At 38.8% G+C, this 24,250-nt stretch overlaps 6 protein-coding genes across 6 annotated transcripts; all 6 read right to left on the reverse strand.

Moving 5' to 3' along the window:
• On the reverse strand, positions 1-834 carry LOC141014542 (B-type lectin plumieribetin-like). Its single transcript, XM_073488383.1, has 3 exons — positions 763-834; positions 401-494; positions 1-315 (listed from the first exon to the last, which is right to left on the reverse strand). Exons 2-3 carry the CDS (start codon positions 488-490, stop codon positions 55-57), a joined length of 351 nt encoding a protein of 116 aa, XP_073344484.1. The 5' UTR covers positions 491-494; positions 763-834; the 3' UTR covers positions 1-54.
• Positions 835-3,601: 2,767 nt separating this feature from the next.
• Positions 3,602-4,123, reverse strand: LOC141014333 (B-type lectin plumieribetin-like). Its single transcript, XM_073488072.1, has 2 exons — positions 4,034-4,123; positions 3,602-3,886 (listed from the first exon to the last, which is right to left on the reverse strand). Exons 1-2 carry the CDS (start codon positions 4,121-4,123, stop codon positions 3,602-3,604), a joined length of 375 nt encoding a protein of 124 aa, XP_073344173.1.
• A 3,171-nt stretch (positions 4,124-7,294) lies between these two features.
• Positions 7,295-8,230, reverse strand: LOC141014770 (B-type lectin plumieribetin-like). Its single transcript, XM_073488682.1, has 3 exons — positions 8,179-8,230; positions 7,865-7,958; positions 7,295-7,687 (listed from the first exon to the last, which is right to left on the reverse strand). The coding sequence occupies exons 2-3, from the start codon at positions 7,952-7,954 to the stop codon at positions 7,439-7,441; spliced, it is 339 nt and encodes a 112-aa protein (XP_073344783.1). The 5' UTR covers positions 7,955-7,958; positions 8,179-8,230; the 3' UTR covers positions 7,295-7,438.
• Positions 8,231-13,543: 5,313 nt separating this feature from the next.
• LOC141014700 (B-type lectin plumieribetin-like) lies at positions 13,544-14,379 on the reverse strand. Its single transcript, XM_073488592.1, has 3 exons — positions 14,308-14,379; positions 13,946-14,039; positions 13,544-13,860 (listed from the first exon to the last, which is right to left on the reverse strand). Exons 2-3 carry the CDS (start codon positions 14,033-14,035, stop codon positions 13,600-13,602), a joined length of 351 nt encoding a protein of 116 aa, XP_073344693.1. The 5' UTR covers positions 14,036-14,039; positions 14,308-14,379; the 3' UTR covers positions 13,544-13,599.
• Positions 14,380-17,136: 2,757 nt separating this feature from the next.
• LOC141014334 (B-type lectin plumieribetin-like) lies at positions 17,137-17,658 on the reverse strand. The gene is made up of 2 exons (XM_073488073.1): positions 17,569-17,658; positions 17,137-17,421 (listed from the first exon to the last, which is right to left on the reverse strand). The coding sequence occupies exons 1-2, from the start codon at positions 17,656-17,658 to the stop codon at positions 17,137-17,139; spliced, it is 375 nt and encodes a 124-aa protein (XP_073344174.1).
• A 3,178-nt stretch (positions 17,659-20,836) lies between these two features.
• Positions 20,837-21,772, reverse strand: LOC141014756 (B-type lectin plumieribetin-like). The gene is made up of 3 exons (XM_073488668.1): positions 21,721-21,772; positions 21,407-21,500; positions 20,837-21,229 (listed from the first exon to the last, which is right to left on the reverse strand). Exons 2-3 carry the CDS (start codon positions 21,494-21,496, stop codon positions 20,981-20,983), a joined length of 339 nt encoding a protein of 112 aa, XP_073344769.1. The 5' UTR covers positions 21,497-21,500; positions 21,721-21,772; the 3' UTR covers positions 20,837-20,980.
• Positions 21,773-24,250: the final 2,478 nt, after the last annotated feature.

Genomic DNA, 24,250 nt, shown 5'->3' on the forward strand with positions numbered 1-24,250 from the left:
CATTGTTAAATTCTCTTTTATTTGATCTCAGTTAATGTAAGATGATTACAAACATCACTTCATGCCTTTGGAGTTAGCAGAGTTCCAGCTCTCCTGACTCCCCGTGTGCAGCACCAGTTTGCCGTCATTGGTCAGGTGAAGATGGCACGTGTCACAGCAGGGTTTGAAGGAGTTTGTGTGCCACCTGGCTACGTCATCCTTGTTGTACATGACCAGGTTGCAGTCAGCCTGCATGCACAGGCGGACAGCGTCTGATCCTCCTGTGTCTGACGCCCACAGAGGGTGCCAGCCGTAGATAACAAAGTTACCATCGTCCTGCAGGGCATAAAGAGACATTTAACTGTTAGTTGAATGCCTCTTCCCAACTTTGTACATAAACCAGTGCACATGAGTTACTCACCTGGAAAACAGCCTTATACTCCCTATTGTTGGAGATCAGGTAGTCTCCCTTCCGGAGCTCATCATTTTTGGACAAGTAGTTCCTGCTCATGATTCTGCAACAAAAAGAAAACCTGTGTTGTATCTCTGTAAAACACTGACATTATAATAAATCATACATTTTGGGAGTTGGTTAGCCAATTCAGTTGTGCACCACCAGTGGTTTAATTTTTTTCCTTTTGTTTATACTAAAAAAAAAAATAATGCACCTATCATAAACTTCATGCACATATTTAACAGTAACCAGTAACGACTCCTTCATGCATTTAACTACACTTGCCCAGCACAAATTCATCCATTAGTATAAAAGTAAAGAATACTTACAGGCTTGAAAGTCCCACCACAGTCAGACTGCATGCAGAGGTGAAGGAGTGAAGTGAAAAACATTAAATTCGCTCCATTTTTATACTCAGTAGGCTAGGGGTGGAGATATATTGGTTCCCTTTTCTCAAAAAGAAAAATTCCTGTTAGTGGGCGGTCTGCTTCAACTTTATTAACCAGGTGAAGACGGTACATGTTACAGCTGGGTTTGGAGGAGTTTGTGTGCCACTTGGCTTCGTAATCCTTGTTGTACATGACCAGTTTGCAGTCAGCCTGCATGCACAGGCGGACAGCGTCTAATCCTCCTGTGTCTGATGCCCACAGAGGGCACCAGCCGTAGACAACAAAGTTACCATCGTCCTGCAGGGCACAAAGAGACATTTGACTATTAGTTGAATGTCTCTTCCCAAACTTTGTACACAAACCTCAAAACCTCAGAGCAGAGGTGAAGCAGAAAAAGCAGAAGAATTTTAATTTACTGTACTTTCTATCATAGTGGTCATATAGCCATGTCAGCAAAGTCTCTGTGATAATCTACTTCTTCTTTTTTGTGGTCCCCCCACACTAAGGTCGGCTGGTGTGGTCACAAAGACAGAAAACATTGACTCATAGTATTTAGAAAGCTGGACTGGAGCTTCCAGTTTCACATGAAATGTTTCATCATACAGCTTTGTTGATTCATTGAAAAAATTAAAATTGTGTCTAGAAATGTAAACTCAGGACTCATTACTACATCACTTTATGAACACGTACCATGACGGGATGATACATGCTTGGATACACAGTAATGATTAACTAATGAAACACAGGTGAGCAGGAAAAAGGACGGGAAAACAGACAAAGACCGGAAGTGGAAAGTGAAATATGACAAACAAGGATATACTCTACAAAATAAAACAGGACATGACCAAAGCAAAAATCCCAAACCATGTCACTTTTCTGCTGGGTATGAACTAGAAAATAAAGTGCAAATTGTTTTGGTGTCTATTCCTAATTTATCCCTTCATGACAACTATACGGGGGGAATTTTTGAGGATTAAAAATTGGATATTTCTTCACTCTTATCTGCCATGATGAGCCAAAATCCACTTTTATTTACTATGACTCTTATTTGACTGGTAAATGAAGGAGAACAGTAACACTGACGGTACTTTACTTCACATACGTACAGACAGGAGATGGAGAAAGAAAATACACTGCAGGATAATTGAAAGAAATTAAGTATCTGTGAGTGAAACTTTGCTCATATCAAACACATTCACACACCCTCGGTGAAAGGTGTTGCTCGCTATCTTGCGGCTAGTGACAAGGTATTCTGGCAGTTTGTGGCAGTTAACCTGCGGTCAAAGCCACGCAAGTTACGTGAGGCGAAATGCACCAATCTTTATGTGTGATCACAGATAGCAACACTAAGCTGAAGTGAGTTGTTGCAGCTTAATTTCCAACTAGTTTCTGACCAGCTTCTGCAGGTCAGTCCAACTTCGGAACAACTTTTTTTTTTTTATAATTAGCCACCATAAATTGTGAATTACAACTTCACATTCAAGAATCAAGTGACTGATTTCCCATGTAAAAGGTTTTATTCACACCACTTAAATAATGTGCTGCCAGGCAGACAGGCAAATGCATGCAAGGTGAGGCATGTGTACTACAGTAGGATTAGTGTGACATCATGTGGTGCTTTGTTGCAGTTACAATATTTTGTTTCATTTTAACTCAAACATATTCCTCCTTGGTACCATACACGGTAAAGTAGCTCATAGATTCGTAGACACTAGGCATCCCTTCATGCTGAAGCTCTGGTAGGAGTTTATTACATTGTGTTTATTGGAAAGACTCGGAAAAGTGGGAAAAGGATGAAGGGAGCACGTATATTGTGAGCTTGGAGCTAAACAGCATAGAAGCCACTGCATGAATATGAATAATTGCTGAGAGTTAAACTGCATTTCTTTAAGAAATGGCTGGGAGCTGAACTGCATTGCTGACTTTAATTTGTATGAAGACACACTTTCGGCAACTCCTTCTTTAAATGTGTACCAAATACTCAATAAAAATTCAACCCAATGCTTTATTTTCTGAAGTTCATTTAACAAATATAACCTCTGTGGGTCACCTCCACAGAAACAAACAAACTCTACGGGTGTTGAACAAATAGCATGGTCTATTAGAGGGAAAGTCTTGTACTCAACTGACTCATGTCTCCACAGACATTTTCTTCAGAGGATTTACACTGTTGTAGCTGTGATCCGTAAGTGTTGGGAACTTGATGTTAAGTCTTCATCACTCTTCCCCATGTTTTAACAAATGTTTTATCTGAGTATAGACTAAACATGTCTTAACAGTACAAAGAGAGAAAAAAAACCCACATGCATACATTGTGAAATTGGCCTTTAATTTAATTCCTTATTACATATCAGGCAGGTTTTCTGTAATTCACACCTTGCAATGCATTAAATTGTAAAAGGCTCGTTGTGTCATCATTTCGTAAGATGATGTCTCTTGGGTCAGCAGAGGATACAAACGACTTCAAGTGCCAGGTACACCACCAGATTGCCATCATCGGTCAGCTCAAGAGGGCACCCGTCGACATCCGTCTCGTCGATATATGTGTCTGAGCTCCAAATGGGTTTATCATTGTCTTTTTATAAGACCAGGTTACAGTCAAGGCTGCATGCCAACAGGTTAGAGTGCCTTACAGATTGCCCACAAATAAACTGCAGCTCCTCAATACCCAAGAAGAACTTGTGATAGAGTGACCTCAGTCATTATCCCTGTTTACATCCATGCTGTTGCTACCTATGCTAATACAACCACACCCCCATTCTCTGTTTGAGAAAGAATGTTAACCGTAAAGAGGAAGCGACGTTGGCTGGAGTGGGGCTTCGATGGCGTCACCTCCCAGGTACACCACCAGATTGCCGTCATTGGTCAGTTCAACATGGCAGATGTCGACATCTGCCTCGTTGATATATGTGCCAGAGCTCCAAATGGGTTTATTTTTGCCATCGTATAAGACCAGGCTACAGTCAGACTGCATGCACAGGCGGTTTGCACCTGATCCATGAGTGCCTGTAGCCCACTTAGCATTCCTCTCCTCTTCATCATAAATGACAAAGTTACCATTACCCTGCAGTGCAGAAAATTAAAAATCTGACATTCATCCAAACATTACCACACCTAAATCTAGAGTGACTGGTCCATTTAGTGTTTAACTTTACACATGTCGGGTAAACATGCCTTTTAATGAGGTCTTGAAAACATCTGGTTTACTCACCTGGAAAACCGCCCTCCACGCCAAATTGTTGGATCTCAGGAATTCTCCCTTATTGAGCTTTTCATTTTTGGATAATTTGTTGGTGGTCATGATTCTGCAACAGAAAGAAAGCGTGTTGGATCATGTAAAACACTGAAAATGCACTGAAAAAACACGCTTTGTAAGTAGGTTTGCCTCTTGAGTTGCGCACCACCAATCATTCACTAAATCATAGCTTTTTCCTTTTACATGCGTTTGTACGACATTAGCAACTATCATAAACTTCATGCCAACAGGTCAGATTTACTGTACATACATTAAACTGCTATTGCACCAGTATAAAAGTAAAGAGTACTACAAGCTTCAATATCCTACCTGAGTCAAACAGCAAGCAGAGGAAAAGGAGTGAATGCAAGAGGTGGAATTCAGTCCATTTTAAATGCCTAAGCCGGAGGTGGAGAGATAAAGACAGCTGGGACAGGGGTGTGACCACTCCTGCTATAAGACCGTCCAGTTCAACTTGTCTGACTTCCCCAAACATCACAACAGAGTCTGTCTTTTGATGACTCGAAACTGTAAATAAATTACCCGAGAGTCAATTTGGACTCCTAGTGAGTTGACCTGACTCGAGGCATGATCACTCAAATGATTTGTTTGTGTTTACTTTATGTTTGACTGTTTGATTTATTTCCGTGGATGTTTATTGAAATAGACGGCAGAAAACAAGAAAATTGCACACATCTGCAGCTTCAGAGCCTTAATCTGTTCATGTTCATATTCTGCAAGGGGGCAGACAGCCGGACGTTTTAACAAAGTTTGATGTTGTAGTCTGGCTGTCAGTAGTTTGTTGTTTAAAAGTGATGGGAAGGGAACGCTTGTATGCTTCACTAATAGCTGGGAGCTGAACTGCATTCTTTGAATAATGTCTATGAGCTGAACTGCACTGCTGGCTTTAATTTGTAGACACACTGAGGTGAAGTTTGTAGTTGTTTAACAAATAGCAAGGTCTGTCAGAGGGCTAATCTTGCTGAAACCTCGTCTTTAAAAGCATGAAAGCAAATTTATGGTTTAGCATGTTTAGCGAGCATTGTGTTGTTTTACCACCAGTGATTACATTTTTTTCCTTTTGTTTATACTAAAATAAACCTAATGTACCTATCATACACTTCATGCACATATTTAACAGTAACCAGCAACGACTCCTTCATGCATTTAACTACACTTGCACAGCACAGATTCATCCATTAGTATAAAAGTAAAGAATACTTACTGGCTTGAAAGTCAGACTGCATGCAGAGGAGATGGAGTGAAGTGAAAAACATTAAATTTGCTCCATATTTATATTCAGTAGGCTAGGGGTGGAGATATATTGATCTTTTTTCACGAAAAAGAAATTCCTGCGGTCTGCTTCAACTTTATTAACCCCCCCAGGCTGGGGTGATGACACAGGATTCTGTTTTGATCTGATATCAAACAAGAGCCAGGATCTTTTCATTACTAAAGCAGTTAATGTACTATCACAGTATTTCTGCAAAATGTTTGGATTTCTTTATATGTGTAAGAGAAAGCCCTGTGGATTTCTGAATAAATAAAAATCTCAGAGCTTAAATTTCATCTGCCAATCACATGTCTGAATTTTTAGATTGTGGTCGATCATTAGGCTAATTGTTAAATTTTCTGAAAGCTAGGAATACCGACCATTGCAGTTTACTGTAAACTGCAACGACTCCTTTACACATTAAACTACCCTTGCACAGTATGAATTCATCCATCAGCATAAAAGTAAAGAATACCTAGGTCCAGTCGTGTGCACGGTGGGGGCAGGCGCCCCCCTTGTGGCCCAATTGTTGAAAAACGCGCGCTAAACTGCCCCCTTGGCTGGTTAAAACATGATAACTGCCCTCTTGGGAACCAAAACGCACGCTAAAGTGCCCTCGAGAACACGCAGAACTTAGTGCCCTCTTCAGTGGCGAGAACACGCTGTATGTGCCCTTTTTTTTTCCGCCCCTGCCCTTCAAAACGTCTGTGCACGCCACTGCCCAGGTCATTATCACTTTTGACTTCAATCTGATACCGAACAAGGGCAAAGGACAGAGCCGGTGCCAAAAAGTGATTGTCTGCCAGAATCTGATTTCTGGCCACGGGAGCGCGCACAGCAGCCCGTTGAGCGGTAGCGCTAAAACGTCTGATTTTCTCTGGATTAAACGGCCATAATATGCAGATACACACAACTGTATGTCCTCAATTATAGCAAAGGTGTCTTAGAAAGTTTAACGTTTGTTGTCACGTAATTATCACAACTGTGGCCAAAAGAAGTGTAGTTTATTGCGAAATCAGGCATGACAATTACGTGACAGACATGTCTCTATGTGCTTGGTATGTCTGATGCCTCTGTTTAGCCCTGTCTTTGGAAATTAGACTATAATAAATGTGATTTATGGGTGTGTTTTCAATAAAGAAATGATCACTTTTGCAATTATCCTCGTGACTCTGCATTATTTATAATCTGATCTGGGCCCTACATAGCATTTGCTTCCCATGTTTGGATGTGTCTTGTATATCTAATATTCTTGTTTATGCCTACTATTTGGAGACAAGACTAGACATGATTTATGGGAAGGTTACATAAGCCTATAAAATAACAAACACTTTTCACCTGCCAAAAACTGATTGAAGGCATAGTAGAGTTACTGAGAGGTTATTTCTGCCTAAATATGACTTGATCTCATTCTTGAGCTTCATAATATAAAGATCTGAGCTCACGAGACAGCTTGAAATTCTTTTAAAGGAACATTACAACACAAAATGGACCTGCCAAAAAGCTAATGTTAGGACATAAACAGACTACTTTCAATCACATGGCTTCAATGTCACCACCACTAAGCGTCTTACTACACAATTAATATACACATTTTCTGGAGACTGATCAATGCACAAGTTGTAAAGTTAGAGTTAGAATAGTTACAACTGAAGTCGGCCTCTGAGGACGGACTAGTGAGTAGATGAGTCTCTGTGTTCAGCATGAACTTCTGTAGTCTCATTTAGCCATAAATGTACATTTCCTAAATAAAAAAATAAAACATTTAAAAAAAAAAAAAATCATTTTCTTATGTATTTAATTTTAGACAGCTCCATATATGGTTCAATAATGCATTTACAGTTTTTACAACTCAAAGTCTTGGATTTACGGTCTGGTTGTTTTATAATGTACACAGACAAAAGTAGGCTACTGTAATCTGAAAATCTTAAAACTGTCTAAATGAACCAGTCAGTCATAGTACATTGTACATTATGAAAATGTGCTTTTATTTGATTCCAGATTACATAGTAAACAGGTTAACTGTAATTCACACTGACATCTGGTGATGACTTTCACCTGCAGAGCATTCACTTTCAAAATATTGACATCATTTCACGAGTTTGTTTTTAGTTAGCAGAGCTCCAAATTTGTTCATCCCTGTACAGCCTCAGTTTGCCATCATCAGACAGCATTACACGGCACATCTCGACCTCATTGGACTGGCAGGTGTTTGTGGCCCACTTGGGATCGCTAGTCCTGTCGTAAATGACCAGGTTGCAGTCGGGCTGCATGCACAGGCGGAAACCATCTGATCCAGAAGTGTCAGAAGCCCAGACAGCTCTGCCGTCATCATAGAGGACAAAGTTACCATCATCCTGCAGGGCAGAAATTGAGACATTTGGCTGTTATGGAAATGTGCATTTCCTAAATAAAAAATAAAAAAATAAAAAAATAAAAAATAATTTTCTTATCTATTTAATTTTAGACAGCTTGCTAAGTAATTTATACATTTTGATGACCTTCTGGACTACAAAATAATCTGGGTTACTCACCTGGAAAACAGCCTTCCACCTCCCATTTTTGGACAACAGGTACTCTCCCCTATGAAGCTCTTCATTTTTTAACAAACTGTTCTTGCTCATGATTCTGCAACACAAAGAAAAACTTGTGTTGTATCTCAGTAAAACACTGAAAAAGCAATGAAAACATATGTTTTGTTAGTTGTTTTTTGTATTATTACTTGTGACAATTATAAACTTCATGTCAGTGGCAGATTTAACAGTAAACTGCAACAACTCCTTCACACATTAAACTACACTTGCACACTATGAATTCATCCATCAGCATAAAAGTAAAGAATACTTACAGGCTTGAAAGTCCCACCTCAGTCAGACTGCATGCAGAGGAGAAGGAGTGAAGTGAAAAACATCAAATTCACTCCATTTTTATATTCAGTAGGCTAGGGGTGGAGATATATTGGTTATCTTTTCTCACGAAAAATTCCTGTTAGTGGGCGGTGTGCTTCAACTTATATGACTCCCCTCCCAAAAAAACTTGGCTGGGGTGATGACACAGAATTCAGTTTTGATCTGATATCAAACAAGGGCCAGGATCTTTTCATTACTAAAAGCAGCTAAAAGCAAATAATTACCCGCATTGACAGAAAATTTACAGACTCATCTATAGTAAAAAGAAAAAGTAATTGGTTGAAGCCCCAGTTTAAGCACTTTAAATAGGAGTCTATCAGAATGATCATACTGCAGTAGTGTTGATATGATTAATCAATTAATCCATTAATCGATCTTCATTCAATTTGACTTAATTTATAGAAAAATTGAAGAAAATGCTTAAAATGTAATTGTGAGAGATTCTAAAATGGGAGGATTTAGTGCGTTTTTCTAGTTTATGTCACTATAAGCTGAAAACATTTAGATTTTTTGATTGTTGGTTGCACAAAATATGCAATCAGCTTAGATGTCAGCTTGTGGTTTAAGGTTTTACGATGGCCATTTTTACTTATAATATAATTTACCAAATTGATAGAAAATTGACAGAATAATTGATTGTGAATAAAAGTCATTAGGTGGAGCTCTGAATGTCTGTTTTGTTTAACGAAATTATGCTTCCCACATTCAGGATTCCAGAGAAATTTTAATTCAAAATGTGCTAAATTTGCTCTTAAAGGTCCTGTAAAATGTGTTTGTTAAGCGTATCTGTTGCCTGGACATTGAGCTGTTTGCCATTGGACTTTATATATATAATATTTTTTTGTTTATTTTTTATATTTTTTTTTGTAGTCCAGAAGGTCATCAAAATGTATAAATTACTTAGCAAGCTGTCTAAAATTAAATACATAAGAAAATGATTCTTTATTTTTATTTTTTTATTTAGGAAATGCACATTTCCATAACAGCCAAATGTCTCCATTTCTGCTCTGCAGGATGATGGTAACTTTGTCCTCTATGATGATGGCGGGGCTTGTTTCTTTCTCCAGTTTTTATTTGGTGTGATATTTTTGACTTAAAAGAAATAAAATCTTGAATACATACATGCAGTTTCTGTGTGAGTGTATGAAAATTGATTGTGAAATTGACTGCGGTGCAAGGGGGCGGCAGCTAAAATCTTGCCTAGGGCACCAAATTGGTCAGGGCTGGCACTGAATAGTTGGAAACAAAACACCACATGTAACATGATTGTAAATGAATATTCAAATCATTTCAGGATAAAGAAACTGAATGTTGTCATGAGGCTGCAGCGTGGAGGCAGTGAGCAGTGTGATCACATTAGACGAGTAGACTCAGATGTCCTGTTTGTGGCTGGTATACAAATCTGTCTTTATACCAGTAGTAATGATTGGAACAGTTTTAGTTCAACAGCGTGTGAATGTTCAGTTATCTGTATGTCAGGACAGAGAACAAAGAAGCTGGTTGACACCTGCCTGTCACTGAACTTTATCATTTAGTTTGTTTGTTTTGTAAGGATGCCAAGCTCCCCCACACCATCCATTACTGAAGAAATATGTGTCATATGCAGGAAATCATCTTCCACAGAAGTGTTTGTGTTAATCAATAACTAACCAAAGTTCAAGGTGGTGTCACCATCCAAGGCTTTTGATTTGCAGGAGACTAATTTGTACAGCCGTGGTGGTCATCAAATCAGGCATGACAATTACGTGACAGACATGTCTCTATGTGCTTGGTATGTCTGATGCCTCTGTTTAGCCCTGTCTTTGGAAATTAGACTATAATAAATGTGATTTATGGGTGGGTTTTCAATAAAAAAATGATCACTTTTGCAATTATCCTCGTGACTCTGCATTATTTTTTATCTGATCTGGGCCCTACATAGCATTTGCTTCCCATGTTTGGATGTGTCTTGTATATCTAATATTCTTGTTTATGCCTACTATTTGGAGACAAGACTAGACATTATTTATGGGAGGGTTACATAAGCCTATAAAATAACAAACAGTTTTCACCTGCCAAAAACTGACTGAAGGCATAGTAGAGTTACTGAGAGGTTATTTCTGCCTAAATATGACTTGATCTCATTCTTGAGCTTCATAATATAAAGATCTGAGCTCACGAGACAGCTTGAAATTCTTTTAAAGGAACATTACAACACAAAATGGACCTGCCAAAAAGCTAATGTTAGGACATAAACAGACTACATTCAATCACATGGCTTCAATGTCACCACCACTAAGCGTCTTACTACACAATTACTATACACATTTTCTGTAGACTGATCAATGCACAAGTTGTAAAGTTAGAGTTAGAATAGTTTACAACTGAAGTCGGCCTGTGAAGACGGACTAGTGAGTAGATGAGTCTCTGTGTTCGGCATGAACTTCTGTAGTCTCATTTAGCCACTTGCTAGCAACCACCGTTTGCTAAGCGAGGTTAACCTACTCTCTGAAGCGTGTTCTTTCATTTTCTGGAGACATTTCTTCATCAGGAGTCATTCGACATAAATATGTCAGTTTTTGGTGTGTTTCTCTGTGCGTCTCCCACAGACTTCGATACAGCTGTCACCACGGCTGTACAAATTAGTCTACTGCAAATCAAAAGCCTTGGATGGTGACACCACCTTGAACTTTGGTTAGTTATTGATTAACACAAACACTTCTGTGGAAGATGATTTCCTGCATATGACACATATTTCTTCAGTAACAGATACCATCTGTTGGAGGAGCTTGGCATCCTTACATTACAAACAAACTAAATGATAAAGTTCAGTGACAGGCAGGTGTCAACCAGCTTCTTTGTTCTCTGTCCTGACGTGCAGATAACTGAACATTCACACGCTGTTGAACTAAAACTGATCCAATCATTACTACTTGTATAAAAACAGATTTGTATACCAGCCACAGACAGGACATCTGAGTCTACTCATCTAATGTGATCACACTGCTCACTGCCTCCACGCTGCAGCCTCATGACAACATTCAGTTTCTTTATCCTGAAATGATTTGAATATTCATTTACAATCATGTTACATGTGGTGTTTTGTTTCCAACTATTCAGTGCCAGCCCTGACCAATTTGGTGCCCTAGGCAAGATTTTAGCTGCCGCCCCCTTGCACCGCAGTCAATTTCACAATCAATTTTCATACACTCACACAGAAACTGCATGTATGTATTCAAGATTTTATTTCTTTTAAGTCAAAAAAATCACACCAAATAAAAACTGAAGAAAGAAATAAGCCCCATCGTCATCATAGAGGACAAAGTTACCATCATCCTGCAGAGCAGAAATGGAGACATTTGGCTGTTATGGAAATGTGCATTTCCTAAATAAAAAAATAAAAATAAAGAATCATTTTCTTATGTATTTAATTTTAGACAGCTTGCTAAGTAATTTATACATTTTGATGACCTTCTGGACTACAAAAAAATATAAAGAATAAACAAAAAAATATTATATTCAGTAGGCTAGGGGTGGAGATATACTGCTTCTTTTTTCTCAAAAAGAAAAAATCCTGTTAGTGGGTGGCCTGCTTCAACTTGCATTCAGACGCTGACCCTCCCCGGACAGTCAGGTCCCAGTTAACATGGCTGCACTGAGACAGAACAGCACAGCCTCCGAGCAGAGGTGAAATAAAACATGGAAAACAAGGCCAGGATTAGATGGTTAACATAATCCTCTTCAATTTTTAAAAGGGGGGTTGCACATTTTGTGTAAAGAGCCTGAAATGTCTTGGAGTCAGAAGAATGTTAATTTACTGTACTTTCTATCATAGTGGTCATATAGCCATGTCAGCAAAGTCTCTGTCAGAAGTGATGATCTGCTTCTTCTTTTTTGTGGTCCCCCCACGCTAAGGTCGGCTGGTGTGATCACAAAGACAGAAAACACTGACTCAAAGTATTTAGAAAGCTGACCTGGAGCTTCTAGTAACACATGGGTTGTACCAAGGTTTCTGCGGCTTGACAAGGAAGTTAAATAGCAACAGGGGTGTTCAGTTCTGTGAAATGCATAACCGCTTTTAAATAAATTAAAAAAAAGACCAGGCTTTGCAGGACTTCTAGGAAGCAGCAGAAAATACACACACACAAAAGTGGTGTGGATGCAGGGTCGCAGATTAATAAGCATCTTGATTTTACGCAATGTAGTGGAGGGGACTTAATTGGTCAGAATAGATAATTACGGCAAGAAAACAACCTTGTACAGTTTTTTTCAGTTGCTAACAAGCATCAGTCAATACTGAAACCACTTTATCGTATCTCTTCATACAGTCGGCAACAGGCATCTTGGACAAACACTTCATACATGTCTCAAAATAAGCTCGTTCAGCCATAACACTGCACCAATCCTCACTCAGAAAGCCAACACTGTCACTCATAACACACTGATGTGAAAGATACTAACATCAGGGAGTGTTACAGAAATGATGAACTTTTATCATTGAAGTTTGAATCATTTTCAATCATTCATTTCAGTCCAGTCATTTTTGGCCAAATACACAAATATGAGTCATCTTTAATTTATAGAATGTGCAGTAGAACAAATTATTACGTAAGTGACAGATGTGCTGCAGTATCAGTATTGTGTAGTGGTAGTAACATGAAACTGCTGCCAGTGGTCGACATAATGTCAACATACATGGCCTTTGGTTGCAAATGTGAAAAACAAGAGAGAAAAAAATCCTGGAATTTCTTGGCTGCAATAATCATTTAAAAAGAATCAATCAACATGTGCAAAGATTTTCTAGATATTTCAAGTTGCCATCAAACTCTTTTGAATGTGTTTTTAACGGCTTTGTAACAGCAACTGAAAAATGTGCTGCAAATATGCTGAACAGTGTTTTGCAGATGTTGAGAAAACGGTCCGTGGATTTTGGACGATGTGTTCATTGAGCGCATTTTGTGTGAAAGCAATGAAAAATGATTCACAGTTTGGTCGACACAGAAGCTTCTGTTTCACTGACAATGTGACTTCAGTGTTGAACAATGCATGTAAGCAATCAACAAGAAAAAAAACTGTAACATGCAGCTGCTCGATGTAACTGGAGACAGGTAAATGCAATGTGAGGCTACAGTGGGATTAGTCTGACATCTTGTGCTGCTATGATGCAGTTGCAATAATGTCTTTAATTTCAACTAACTCATGTTCCTCCTCAGCACCATATATGGTTCAGTAACATTTACAGTTTTTACGACTCAAACACTTGGAATTGGTTGTTTTATAATGAACACAGACCAAAGTATAGTAAAGAAGAAAACAACTCATTCATGCATTGTTAAATTCTCTTTTATTTGATCTCAGTTAATGTAAGATGATTACAAACATCACTTCATGCCTTTGGAGTTAGCAGAGTTCCAGCCCTCCTGACTCCCCGTGTGCAGCACCAGTTTGCCGTCATTGGTCAGGTGAAGATGGCACGTGTCACAGCAGGGTTTGGCGGAGTTTGTGTGCCACCTGGCTACGTCATCGTTGTTGTACATGACCAGGTTGCAGTCAGCCTGCATGCACAGGCGGACAGCGTCTGATCCGTATGTGTCTGATGCCCACAGAGGGTGCCAGCCGTAGATAACAAAGTTACCATCGTCCTGCAGGGCATAAAGAGACATTTAACTGTTAGTTGAATGCCTCTTCCCAACTTTGTACATAAACCAGTGCACATGAGTTACTCACCTGGAAAACAGCCTTATACTCCCTATTGTTGGAGATCAGGTAGTCTCCCTTCCGGAGCTCATCATTTTTGGACAAGTAGTTCCTGCTCATGATTCTGCAACAAAAAGAAAACCTGTGTTGTATCTCTGTAAAACACTGACATTATAATAAATCATACATTTTGGGAGTTGGTTAGCCAATTCAGTTGTGCACCACCAGTGGTTTAATTTTTTTCCTTTTGTTTATACTAAAAAAAAAAATAATGCACCTATCATAAACTTCATGCACATATTTAACAGTAACCAGCAACGACTCCTTCATGCATTTAACTACACTTGCCCAGCACAAATTCATCCATTAGTATAAAAGTAAAGAATACTTACAGGCTTGAAAGTCCCACCACAGTCAGACTGCATGCAGAGGTGAAGGAGTGAAGTGAAAAACATTAAATTCGCTCCATTTTTATACTCAGTAGGCTAGGGGTGGAGATATATTGGTTCCCTTTTCTCAAAAAGAAAAATTCCTGTTAGTGGGCGGTCTGCTTCAACTTTATTAACCAGGTGAAGACGGCACATGTTACAGCTGGGTTTGGAGGAGTTTGTGTGCCACTTGGCTTCGTAATCCTTGTTGTACATGACCAGTTTGCAGTCAGCCTGCATGCACAGGCGGACAGCGTCTAATCCTCCTGTGTCTGATGCCCACAGAGGGCGCCAGCCGTAGACAACAAAGTTACCATCGTCCTGCAGGGCACAAAGAGACATTTGACTGTTAGTTGAATGTCTCTTCCCAAACTTTGTACACAAACCTCCGAGCAGAGGTGAAGCAGAAAAAGCAGAAGAATTTTAATTTACTGTACTTTCTATCATAGTGGTCATATAGCCATGTCAGCAAAGTCTCTGTGATAATCTACTTCTTCTTTTTTGTGGTCCCCCCACACTAAGGTCGGCTGGTGTGGTCACAAAGACAGAAAACATTGACTCATAGTATTTAGAAAGCTGGACTGGAGCTTCCAGTTTCACATGAAATGTTTCATCATACAACTTTGTTGATTCATTGAAAAAATTAAAATTGTGTCTAGAAATGTAAACTCAGGACTCATTACTACATCACTTTATGAACACGTACCATGACGGGACGATACATGCTTGGATACACAGTAATGATTAACTAATGAAACACAGGTGAGCAGGAAAAAGGACGGGAAAACAGACAAAGACCGGAAGTGGAAAGTGAAATATGACAAACAAGGATATACTCTACAAAATAAAACAGGACATGACCAAAGCAAAAATCCCAAACCATGTCACTTTTCTGCTGGGTATGAACTAGAAAATAAAGTGCAAATTGTTTTTGTGTCTATTCCTAATTTATCCCTTCATGACAATTATACGGGGGGAATTTTTGGGGATTAAAAAATGGATATTTCTTCACTCTTATCTGCCATGACGAGCCAAAATCCACTTTTATTTACTATGACTCTTATTTGACTGGTAAATGAAGGAGAACAGTAACACTGACGGTACTTTACTTCACATACGTACAGACAGGAGATGGAGAAAGAAAATACACTGCAGGATAATTGAAAGAAATCAAGTATCTGTGAGTGGAACTTTGCTCATTTGAAACACATTCACACACCCTCGGTGAAAGGTGTTGCTCGCTATCTTGCAGCTAGTGACAAGGTATTCTGGCAGTTTGTGGCAGTTAACCTGCGGTCAAAGCCACGCAAGTTACGTGAGGTGAAATGCACCAATCTTTATGTGTGAACACAGATAGCAACACTAAGCTGAAGTGAGTTGTTGCAGCTTAATTTCCAACTAGTTTCTGACCAGCTTCTGCAGGTCAGTCCAACTTCGGAACAACTTTTTTTTTTATAATTAGCCACCATAAATTGTGAATTACAACTTCACATTCAAGAATCAAGAGACTGATTTCCCATGTAAAAGGTTTTATTCACACCACTTAAATAATGTGCTGCCAGGCAGACAGGCAAATGCATGCAAGGTGAGGCATGTGTACTACAGTAGGATTAGTGTGACATCATGTGGTGCTTTGTTGCAGTTACAATATTTTGTTTCATTTTAACTCAAACATATTCCTCCTTGGTACCATACACGGTAAAGTAGCTCATAGATTCGTAGACACTAGGCATCCCTTCATGCTGAAGCTCTGGTAGGAGTTTATTACATTGTGTTTATTGGAAAGACTCGGAAAAGTGGGAAAAGGATGAAGGGAGCACGTATATTGTGAGCTTGGAGCTAAACAGCATAGAAGCCACTGCATGAATATGAATAATTGCTGAGAGTTAAACTGCATTTCTTTAAGAAATGGCTGGGAGCTGAACTGCATTGCTGACTTTAATTTGTATGAAGACACACTTTCGGCAACTCCTTCTTTAAATATGTACCAAATACTCAATAAAAATTCAACCCAATGCTTTATTTTCTGAAGTTCATTTAACAAATATAACCTCTGTGGGTCACCTCCACAGAAACAAACAAACTCTACGGGTGTTGAACAAATAGCATGGTCTATTAGAGGGAAAGTCTTGTACTCAACTGACTCATGTCTCCACAGACATTTTCTTCAGAGGATTTACACTGTTGTAGCTGTGATCCGTAAGTGTTGGGAACTTGATGTTAAGTCTTCATCACTCTTCCCCATGTTTTAACAAATGTTTTATCTGAGTATAGACTAAACATGTCTTAACAGTACAAAGAGAGAAAAAAAACCCACATGCATACATTGTGAAATTGGCCTTTAATTTAATTCCTTATTACATATCAGGCAGGTTTTCTGTAATTCACACCTTGCAATGCATTAAATTGTAAAAGGCTCGTTGTGTCATCATTTCGTAAGATGATGTCTCTTGGGTCAGCAGAGGATACAAACGACTTCAAGTGCCAGGTACACCACCAGATTGCCATCATCGGTCAGCTCAAGAGGGCACCCGTCGACATCCGTCTCGTCGATATATGTGTCTGAGCTCCAAATGGGTTTATCATTGTCTTTTTATAAGACCAGGTTACAGTCAAGGCTGCATGCCAACAGGTTAGAGTGCCTTACAGATTGCCCACAAATAAACTGCAGCTCCTCAATACCCAAGAAGAACTTGTGATAGAGTGACCTCAGTCATTATCCCTGTTTACATCCATGCTGTTGCTACCTATGCTAATACAACCACACCCCCATTCTCTGTTTGAGAAAGAATGTTAACCGTAAAGAGGAAGCGACGTTGGCTGGAGTGGGGCTTCGATGGCGTCACCTCCCAGGTACACCACCAGATTGCCGTCATTGGTCAGTTCAACATGGCAGATGTCGACATCTGCCTCGTTGATATATGTGCCAGAGCTCCAAATGGGTTTATTTTTGCCATCGTATAAGACCAGGCTACAGTCAGACTGCATGCACAGGCGGTTTGCACCTGATCCATGAGTGCCTGTAGCCCACTTAGCATTCCTCTCCTCTTCATCATAAATGACAAAGTTACCATTACCCTGCAGTGCAGAAAATTAAAAATCTGACATTCATCCAAACATTACCACACCTAAATCTAGAGTGACTGGTCCATTTAGTGTTTAACTTTACACATGTCGGGTAAACATGCCTTTTAATGAGGTCTTGAAAACATCTGGTTTACTCACCTGGAAAACCGCCCTCCACGCCAAATTGTTGGATCTCAGGAATTCTCCCTTATTGAGCTTTTCATTTTTGGATAATTTGTTGGTGGTCATGATTCTGCAACAGAAAGAAAGCGTGTTGGATCATGTAAAACACTGAAAATGCACTGAAAAAACACGCTTTGTAAGTAGGTTTGCCTCTTGAGTTGCGCACCACCAATCATTCACTAAATCATAGCTTTTTCCTTTTACATGCGTTTGTACGACATTAGCAACTATCATAAACTTCATGCCAACAGGTCAGATTTACTGTACATACATTAAACTGCTATTGCACCAGTATAAAAGTAAAGAGTACTACAAGCTTCAATATCCTACCTGAGTCAAACAGCAAGCAGAGGAAAAGGAGTGAATGCAAGAGGTGGAATTCAGTCCATTTTAAATGCCTAAGCCGGAGGTGGAGAGATAAAGACAGCTGGGACAGGGGTGTGACCACTCCTGCTATAAGACCGTCCAGTTCAACTTGTCTGACTTCCCCAAACATCACAACAGAGTCTGTCTTTTGATGACTCGAAACTGTAAATAAATTACCCGAGAGTCAATTTGGACTCCTAGTGAGTTGACCTGACTCGAGGCATGATCACTCAAATGATTTGTTTGTGTTTACTTTATGTTTGACTGTTTGATTTATTTCCGTGGATGTTTATTGAAATAGACGGCAGAAAACAAGAAAATTGCACACATCTGCAGCTTCAGAGCCTTAATCTGTTCATGTTCATATTCTGCAAGGGGGCAGACAGCTGGACGTTTTAACAAAGTTTGATGTTGTAGTCTGGCTGTCAGTAGTTTGTTGTTTAAAAGTGATGGGAAGGGAACGCTTGTATGCTTCACTAATAGCTGGGAGCTGAACTGCATTCTTTGAATAATGTCTATGAGCTGAACTGCACTGCTGGCTTTAATTTGTAGACACACTGAGGTGAAGTTTGTAGTTGTTTAACAAATAGCAAGGTCTGTCAGAGGGCTAATCTTGCTGAAACCTCGTCTTTAAAAGCATGAAAGCAAATTTATGGTTTAGCATGTTTAGCGAGCATTGTGTTGTTTTACCACCAGTGATTACATTTTTTTCCTTTTGTTTATACTAAAATAAACCTAATGTACCTATCATACACTTCATGCACATATTTAACAGTAACCAGCAACGACTCCTTCATGCATTTAACTACACTTGCACAGCACAGATTCATCCATTAGTATAAAAGTAAAGAATACTTACTGGCTTGAAAGTCCCACCACAGTCAGACTGCATGCAGAGGAGATGGAGTGAAGTGAAAAACATTAAATTTGCTCCATATTTATATTCAGTAGGCTAGGGGTGGAGATATATTGATCTTTTTTCACGAAAAAGAAATTCCTGCGGTCTGCTTCAACTTTATTAACCCCCCCAGGCTGGGGTGATGACACAGGATTCTGTTTTGATCTGATATCAAACAAGAGCCAGGATCTTTTCATTACTAAAGCAGTTAATGTACTATCACAGTATTTCTGCAAAATGTTTGGATTTCTTTATATGTGTAAGAGAAAGCCCTGTGGATTTCTGAATAAATAAAAATCTCAGAGCTTAAATTTCATCTGCCAATCACATGTCTGAATTTTTAGATTGTGGTCGATCATTAGGCTAATTGTTAAATTTTCTGAAAGCTAGGGATACCGACCATTGCAGTTTACTGTAAACTGCAACGACTCCTTTACACATTAAACTACCCTTGCACAGTATGAATTCATCCATCAGCATAAAAGTAAAGAATACCTAGGTCCAGTCGTGTGCACGGTGGGGGCAGGCGCCCCCCTTGTGGCCCAATTGTTGAAAAACGCGCGCTAAACTGCCCCCTTGGCTGGTTAAAACATGATAACTGCCCTCTTGGGAACCAAAACGCACGCTAAAGTGCCCTCGAGAACACGCAGAACTTAGTGCCCTCTTCAGTGGCGAGAACACGCTGTATGTGCCCTTTTTTTTTCCGCCCCTGCCCTTCAAAACGTCTGTGCACGCCACTGCCCAGGTCATTATCACTTTTGACTTCAATCTGATACCGAACAAGGGCAAAGGACAGAGCCGGTGCCAAAAAGTGATTGTCTGCCAGAATCTGATTTCTGGCCACGGGAGCGCGCACAGCAGCCCGTTGAGCGGTAGCGCTAAAACGTCTGATTTTCTCTGGATTAAACGGCCATAATATGCAGATACACACAACTGTATGTCCTCAATTATAGCAAAGGTGTCTTAGAAAGTTTAACGTTTGTTGTCACGTAATTATCACAACTGTGGCCAAAAGAAGTGTAGTTTATTGCGAAATCAGGCATGACAATTACGTGACAGACATGTCTCTATGTGCTTGGTATGTCTGATGCCTCTGTTTAGCCCTGTCTTTGGAAATTAGACTATAATAAATGTGATTTATGGGTGTGTTTTCAATAAAGAAATGATCACTTTTGCAATTATCCTCGTGACTCTGCATTATTTATAATCTGATCTGGGCCCTACATAGCATTTGCTTCCCATGTTTGGATGTGTCTTGTATATCTAATATTCTTGTTTATGCCTACTATTTGGAGACAAGACTAGACATGATTTATGGGAAGGTTACATAAGCCTATAAAATAACAAACACTTTTCACCTGCCAAAAACTGATTGAAGGCATAGTAGAGTTACTGAGAGGTTATTTCTGCCTAAATATGACTTGATCTCATTCTTGAGCTTCATAATATAAAGATCTGAGCTCACGAGACAGCTTGAAATTCTTTTAAAGGAACATTACAACACAAAATGGACCTGCCAAAAAGCTAATGTTAGGACATAAACAGACTACTTTCAATCACATGGCTTCAATGTCACCACCACTAAGCGTCTTACTACACAATTAATATACACATTTTCTGGAGACTGATCAATGCACAAGTTGTAAAGTTAGAGTTAGAATAGTTACAACTGAAGTCGGCCTCTGAGGACGGACTAGTGAGTAGATGAGTCTCTGTGTTCAGCATGAACTTCTGTAGTCTCATTTAGCCATAAATGTACATTTCCTAAATAAAAAAATAAAACATTTAAAAAAAAAAAAAAATCATTTTCTTATGTATTTAATTTTAGACAGCTCCATATATGGTTCAATAATGCATTTACAGTTTTTACAACTCAAAGTCTTGGATTTACGGTCTGGTTGTTTTATAATGTACACAGACAAAAGTACTGTAATCTGAAAATCTTAAAACTGTCTAAATGAACCAGTCAGTCATAGTACATTGTACATTATGAAAATGTGCTTTTATTTGATTCCAGATTACATAGTAAACAGGTTAACTGTAATTCACACTGACATCTGGTGATGACTTTCACCTGCAGAGCATTCACTTTCAAAATATTGACATCATTTCACGAGTTTGTTTTTAGTTAGCAGAGCTCCAAATTTGTTCATCCCTGTACAGCCTCAGTTTGCCATCATCAGACAGCATTACACGGCACATCTCGACCTCATTGGACTGGCAGGTGTTTGTGGCCCACTTGGGATCGCTAGTCCTGTTGTAAATGACCAGGTTGCAGTCGGGCTGCATGCACAGGCGGAAACCATCTGATCCAGAAGTGTCAGAAGCCCAGACAGCTCTGCCGTCATCATAGAGGACAAAGTTACCATCATCCTGCAGAGCAGAAATTGAGACATTTGGCTGTTATGGAAATGTGCATTTCCTAAATAAAAAATAAAAAAATAAAAAAATAAATAATAATTTTCTTATCTATTTAATTTTAGACAGCTTGCTAAGTAATTTATACATTTTGATGACCTTCTGGACTACAAAATAATCTGGGTTACTCACCTGGAAAACAGCCTTCCACCTCCCATTTTTGGACAACAGGTACTCTCCCCTATGAAGCTCTTCATTTTTTAACAAACTGTTCTTGCTCATGATTCTGCAACACAAAGAAAAACTTGTGTTGTATCTCTGTAAAACACTGAAAAAGCAATGAAAACATATGTTTTGTTAGTTGTTTTTTGTATTATTACTTGTGACAATTATAAACTTCATGTCAGTGGCAGATTTAACAGTAAACTGCAACAACTCCTTCACACATTAAACTACACTTGCACACTATGAATTCATCCATCAGCATAAAAGTAAAGAATACTTACAGGCTTGAAAGTCCCACCTCAGTCAGACTGCATGCAGAGGAGAAGGAGTGAAGTGAAAAACATCAAATTCACTCCATTTTTATATTCAGTAGGCTAGGGGTGGAGATATATTGGTTATCTTTTCTCACGAAAAATTCCTGTTAGTGGGCGGTGTGCTTCAACTTATATGACTCCCCTCCCAAAAAAACTTGGCTGGGGTGATGACACAGAATTCAGTTTTGATCTGATATCAAACAAGGGCCAGGATCTTTTCATTACTAAAAGCAGCTAAAAGCAAATAATTACCCGCATTGACAGAAAATTTACAGACTCATCTATAGTAAAAAGAAAAAGTAATTGGTTGAAGCCCCAGTTTAAGCACTTTAAATAGGAGTCTATCAGAATGATCATACTGCAGTAGTGTTGATATGATTAATCAATTAATCCATTAATCGATCTTCATTCAATTTGACTTAATTTATAGAAAAATTGAAGAAAATGCTTAAAATGTAATTGTGAGAGATTCTAAAATGGGAGGATTTAGTGCGTTTTTCTAGTTTATGTCACTATAAGCTGAAAACATTTAGATTTTTTGATTGTTGGTTGCACAAAATATGCAATCAGCTTAGATGTCAGCTTGTGGTTTAAGGTTTTACGATGGCCATTTTTACTTATAATATAATTTACCAAATTGATAGAAAATTGACAGAATAATTGATTGTGAATAAAAGTCATTAGGTGGAGCTCTGAATGTCTGTTTTGTTTAACGAAATTATGCTTCCCACATTCAGGATTCCAGAGAAATTTTAATTCAAAATGTGCTAAATTTGCTCTTAAAGGTCCTGTAAAATGTGTTTGTTAAGCGTATCTGTTGCCTGGACATTGAGCTGTTTGCCATTGGACTTTATATATATAATATTTTTTTGTTTATTTTTTATATTTTTTTTTGTAGTCCAGAAGGTCATCAAAATGTATAAATTACTTAGCAAGCTGTCTAAAATTAAATACATAAGAAAATGATTCTTTATTTTTATTTTTTTATTTAGGAAATGCACATTTCCATAACAGCCAAATGTCTCCATTTCTGCTCTGCAGGATGATGGTAACTTTGTCCTCTATGATGATGGCGGGGCTTGTTTCTTTCTCCAGTTTTTATTTGGTGTGATATTTTTGACTTAAAAGAAATAAAATCTTGAATACATACATGCAGTTTCTGTGTGAGTGTATGAAAATTGATTGTGAAATTGACTGCGGTGCAAGGGGGCGGCAGCTAAAATCTTGCCTAGGGCACCAAATTCGTCAGGGCTGGCACTGAATAGTTGGAAACAAAACACCACATGTAACATGATTGTAAATGAATATTCAAATCATTTCATGTTAAAGAAACTGAATGTTGTCATGAGGCTGCAGCGTGGAGGCAGTGAGCAGTGTGATCACATTAGATGAGTAGACTCAGATGTCCTGTCTGTGGCTGGTATACAAATCTGTCTTTATACCAGTAGTAATGATTGGATCAGTTTTAGTTCAACAGCGTGTGAATGTTCAGTTATCTACACTTCAGGACAGAGAACAAAGAAGTCAGCTGACACCTGCCTGTCACTGAACTTTATCATTTAGTTTGTTTGTTTTGTAAGGATGCCAAGCTCCCCCACACCATCCATTACTGAAGAAATATGTGTCATATGCAGGAAATCATCTTCCACAGAAGTGTTTGTGTTAATCAATAACTAACCAAAGTTCAAGGTGGTGTCACCATCCAAGGCTTTTGATTTGCAGGAGACTAATTTGTACAGCCGTGGTGGTCATCAAATCAGGCATGACAATTACGTGACAGACATGTCTCTATGTGCTTGGTATGTCTGATGCCTCTGTTTAGCCCTGTCTTTGGAAATTAGACTATAATATATGTGATTTATGGGTGGGTTTTCAATAAAAAAATGATCACTTTTGCAATTATCCTCGTGACTCTGCATTATTTTTTATCTGATCTGGGCCCTACATAGCATTTGCTTCCCATGTTTGGATGTGTCTTGTATATCTAATATTCTGGTTTATGCCTACTATTTGGAGACAAGACTAGACATGATTTATGGGAGGGTTACATAAGCCTATAAAATAACAAACAGTTTTCACCTGCCAAAAACTGACTGAAGGCATAGTAGAGTTACTGAGAGGTTATTTCTGCCTAAATATGACTTGATCTCATTCTTGAGCTTCATAATATAAAGATCTGAGCTCACGAGACAGCTTGAAATTCTTTTAAAATGGGCCTTTTCACCTGCCGAAAACCTAATGTTAGGACATAAACAGACTACATTCAATCACATGACTTCAATGTCACCACCACTAAGCGTCTTACTACACAATTACTATACACATTTTCTGTAGACTGATCAATGCACAAGTTGTAAAGTTAGAGTTAGAATAGTTTACAACTGAAGTCGGCCTGTGAAGACGGACTAGTGAGTAGATGAGTCTCTGTGTTCGGCATAAACTTCTGTAGTCTCATTTAGCCACTTGCTAGCAACCACCGTTTGCTAAGCGAGGTTAA

The sequence above is a fragment of the Pagrus major genome, chromosome 19 (assembly GCF_040436345.1).
Source record: "Pagrus major chromosome 19, Pma_NU_1.0".
NCBI classification, from domain to species: Eukaryota; Metazoa; Chordata; class Actinopteri; order Spariformes; family Sparidae; genus Pagrus; species Pagrus major.

Coding starts and splice junctions, on each gene's coding strand:
- LOC141014756 (XM_073488668.1), bottom strand. CDS start 21,496: ATGAGCAAGAACAGTTTGTTAAAAAATGAAGAGCTTCATAGGGGAGAG. Junction 21,230..21,406: donor GGTGGAAGGCTGTTTTCCAG/GTGAGTAACCCA, acceptor TCTGCTCTGCAG/GATGATGGTAACTTTGTCCT.
- LOC141014334 (XM_073488073.1), bottom strand. CDS start 17,658: ATGACCACCAACAAATTATCCAAAAATGAAAAGCTCAATAAGGGAGAA. Junction 17,422..17,568: donor CGTGGAGGGCGGTTTTCCAG/GTGAGTAAACCA, acceptor TCTGCACTGCAG/GGTAATGGTAACTTTGTCAT.
- LOC141014333 (XM_073488072.1), bottom strand. CDS start 4,123: ATGACCACCAACAAATTATCCAAAAATGAAAAGCTCAATAAGGGAGAA. Junction 3,887..4,033: donor CGTGGAGGGCGGTTTTCCAG/GTGAGTAAACCA, acceptor TCTGCACTGCAG/GGTAATGGTAACTTTGTCAT.
- LOC141014770 (XM_073488682.1), bottom strand. CDS start 7,954: ATGAGCAAGAACAGTTTGTTAAAAAATGAAGAGCTTCATAGGGGAGAG. Junction 7,688..7,864: donor GGTGGAAGGCTGTTTTCCAG/GTGAGTAACCCA, acceptor TCTGCCCTGCAG/GATGATGGTAACTTTGTCCT.
- LOC141014542 (XM_073488383.1), bottom strand. CDS start 490: ATGAGCAGGAACTACTTGTCCAAAAATGATGAGCTCCGGAAGGGAGAC. Junction 316..400: donor AGTATAAGGCTGTTTTCCAG/GTGAGTAACTCA, acceptor TATGCCCTGCAG/GACGATGGTAACTTTGTTAT.
- LOC141014700 (XM_073488592.1), bottom strand. CDS start 14,035: ATGAGCAGGAACTACTTGTCCAAAAATGATGAGCTCCGGAAGGGAGAC. Junction 13,861..13,945: donor AGTATAAGGCTGTTTTCCAG/GTGAGTAACTCA, acceptor TATGCCCTGCAG/GACGATGGTAACTTTGTTAT.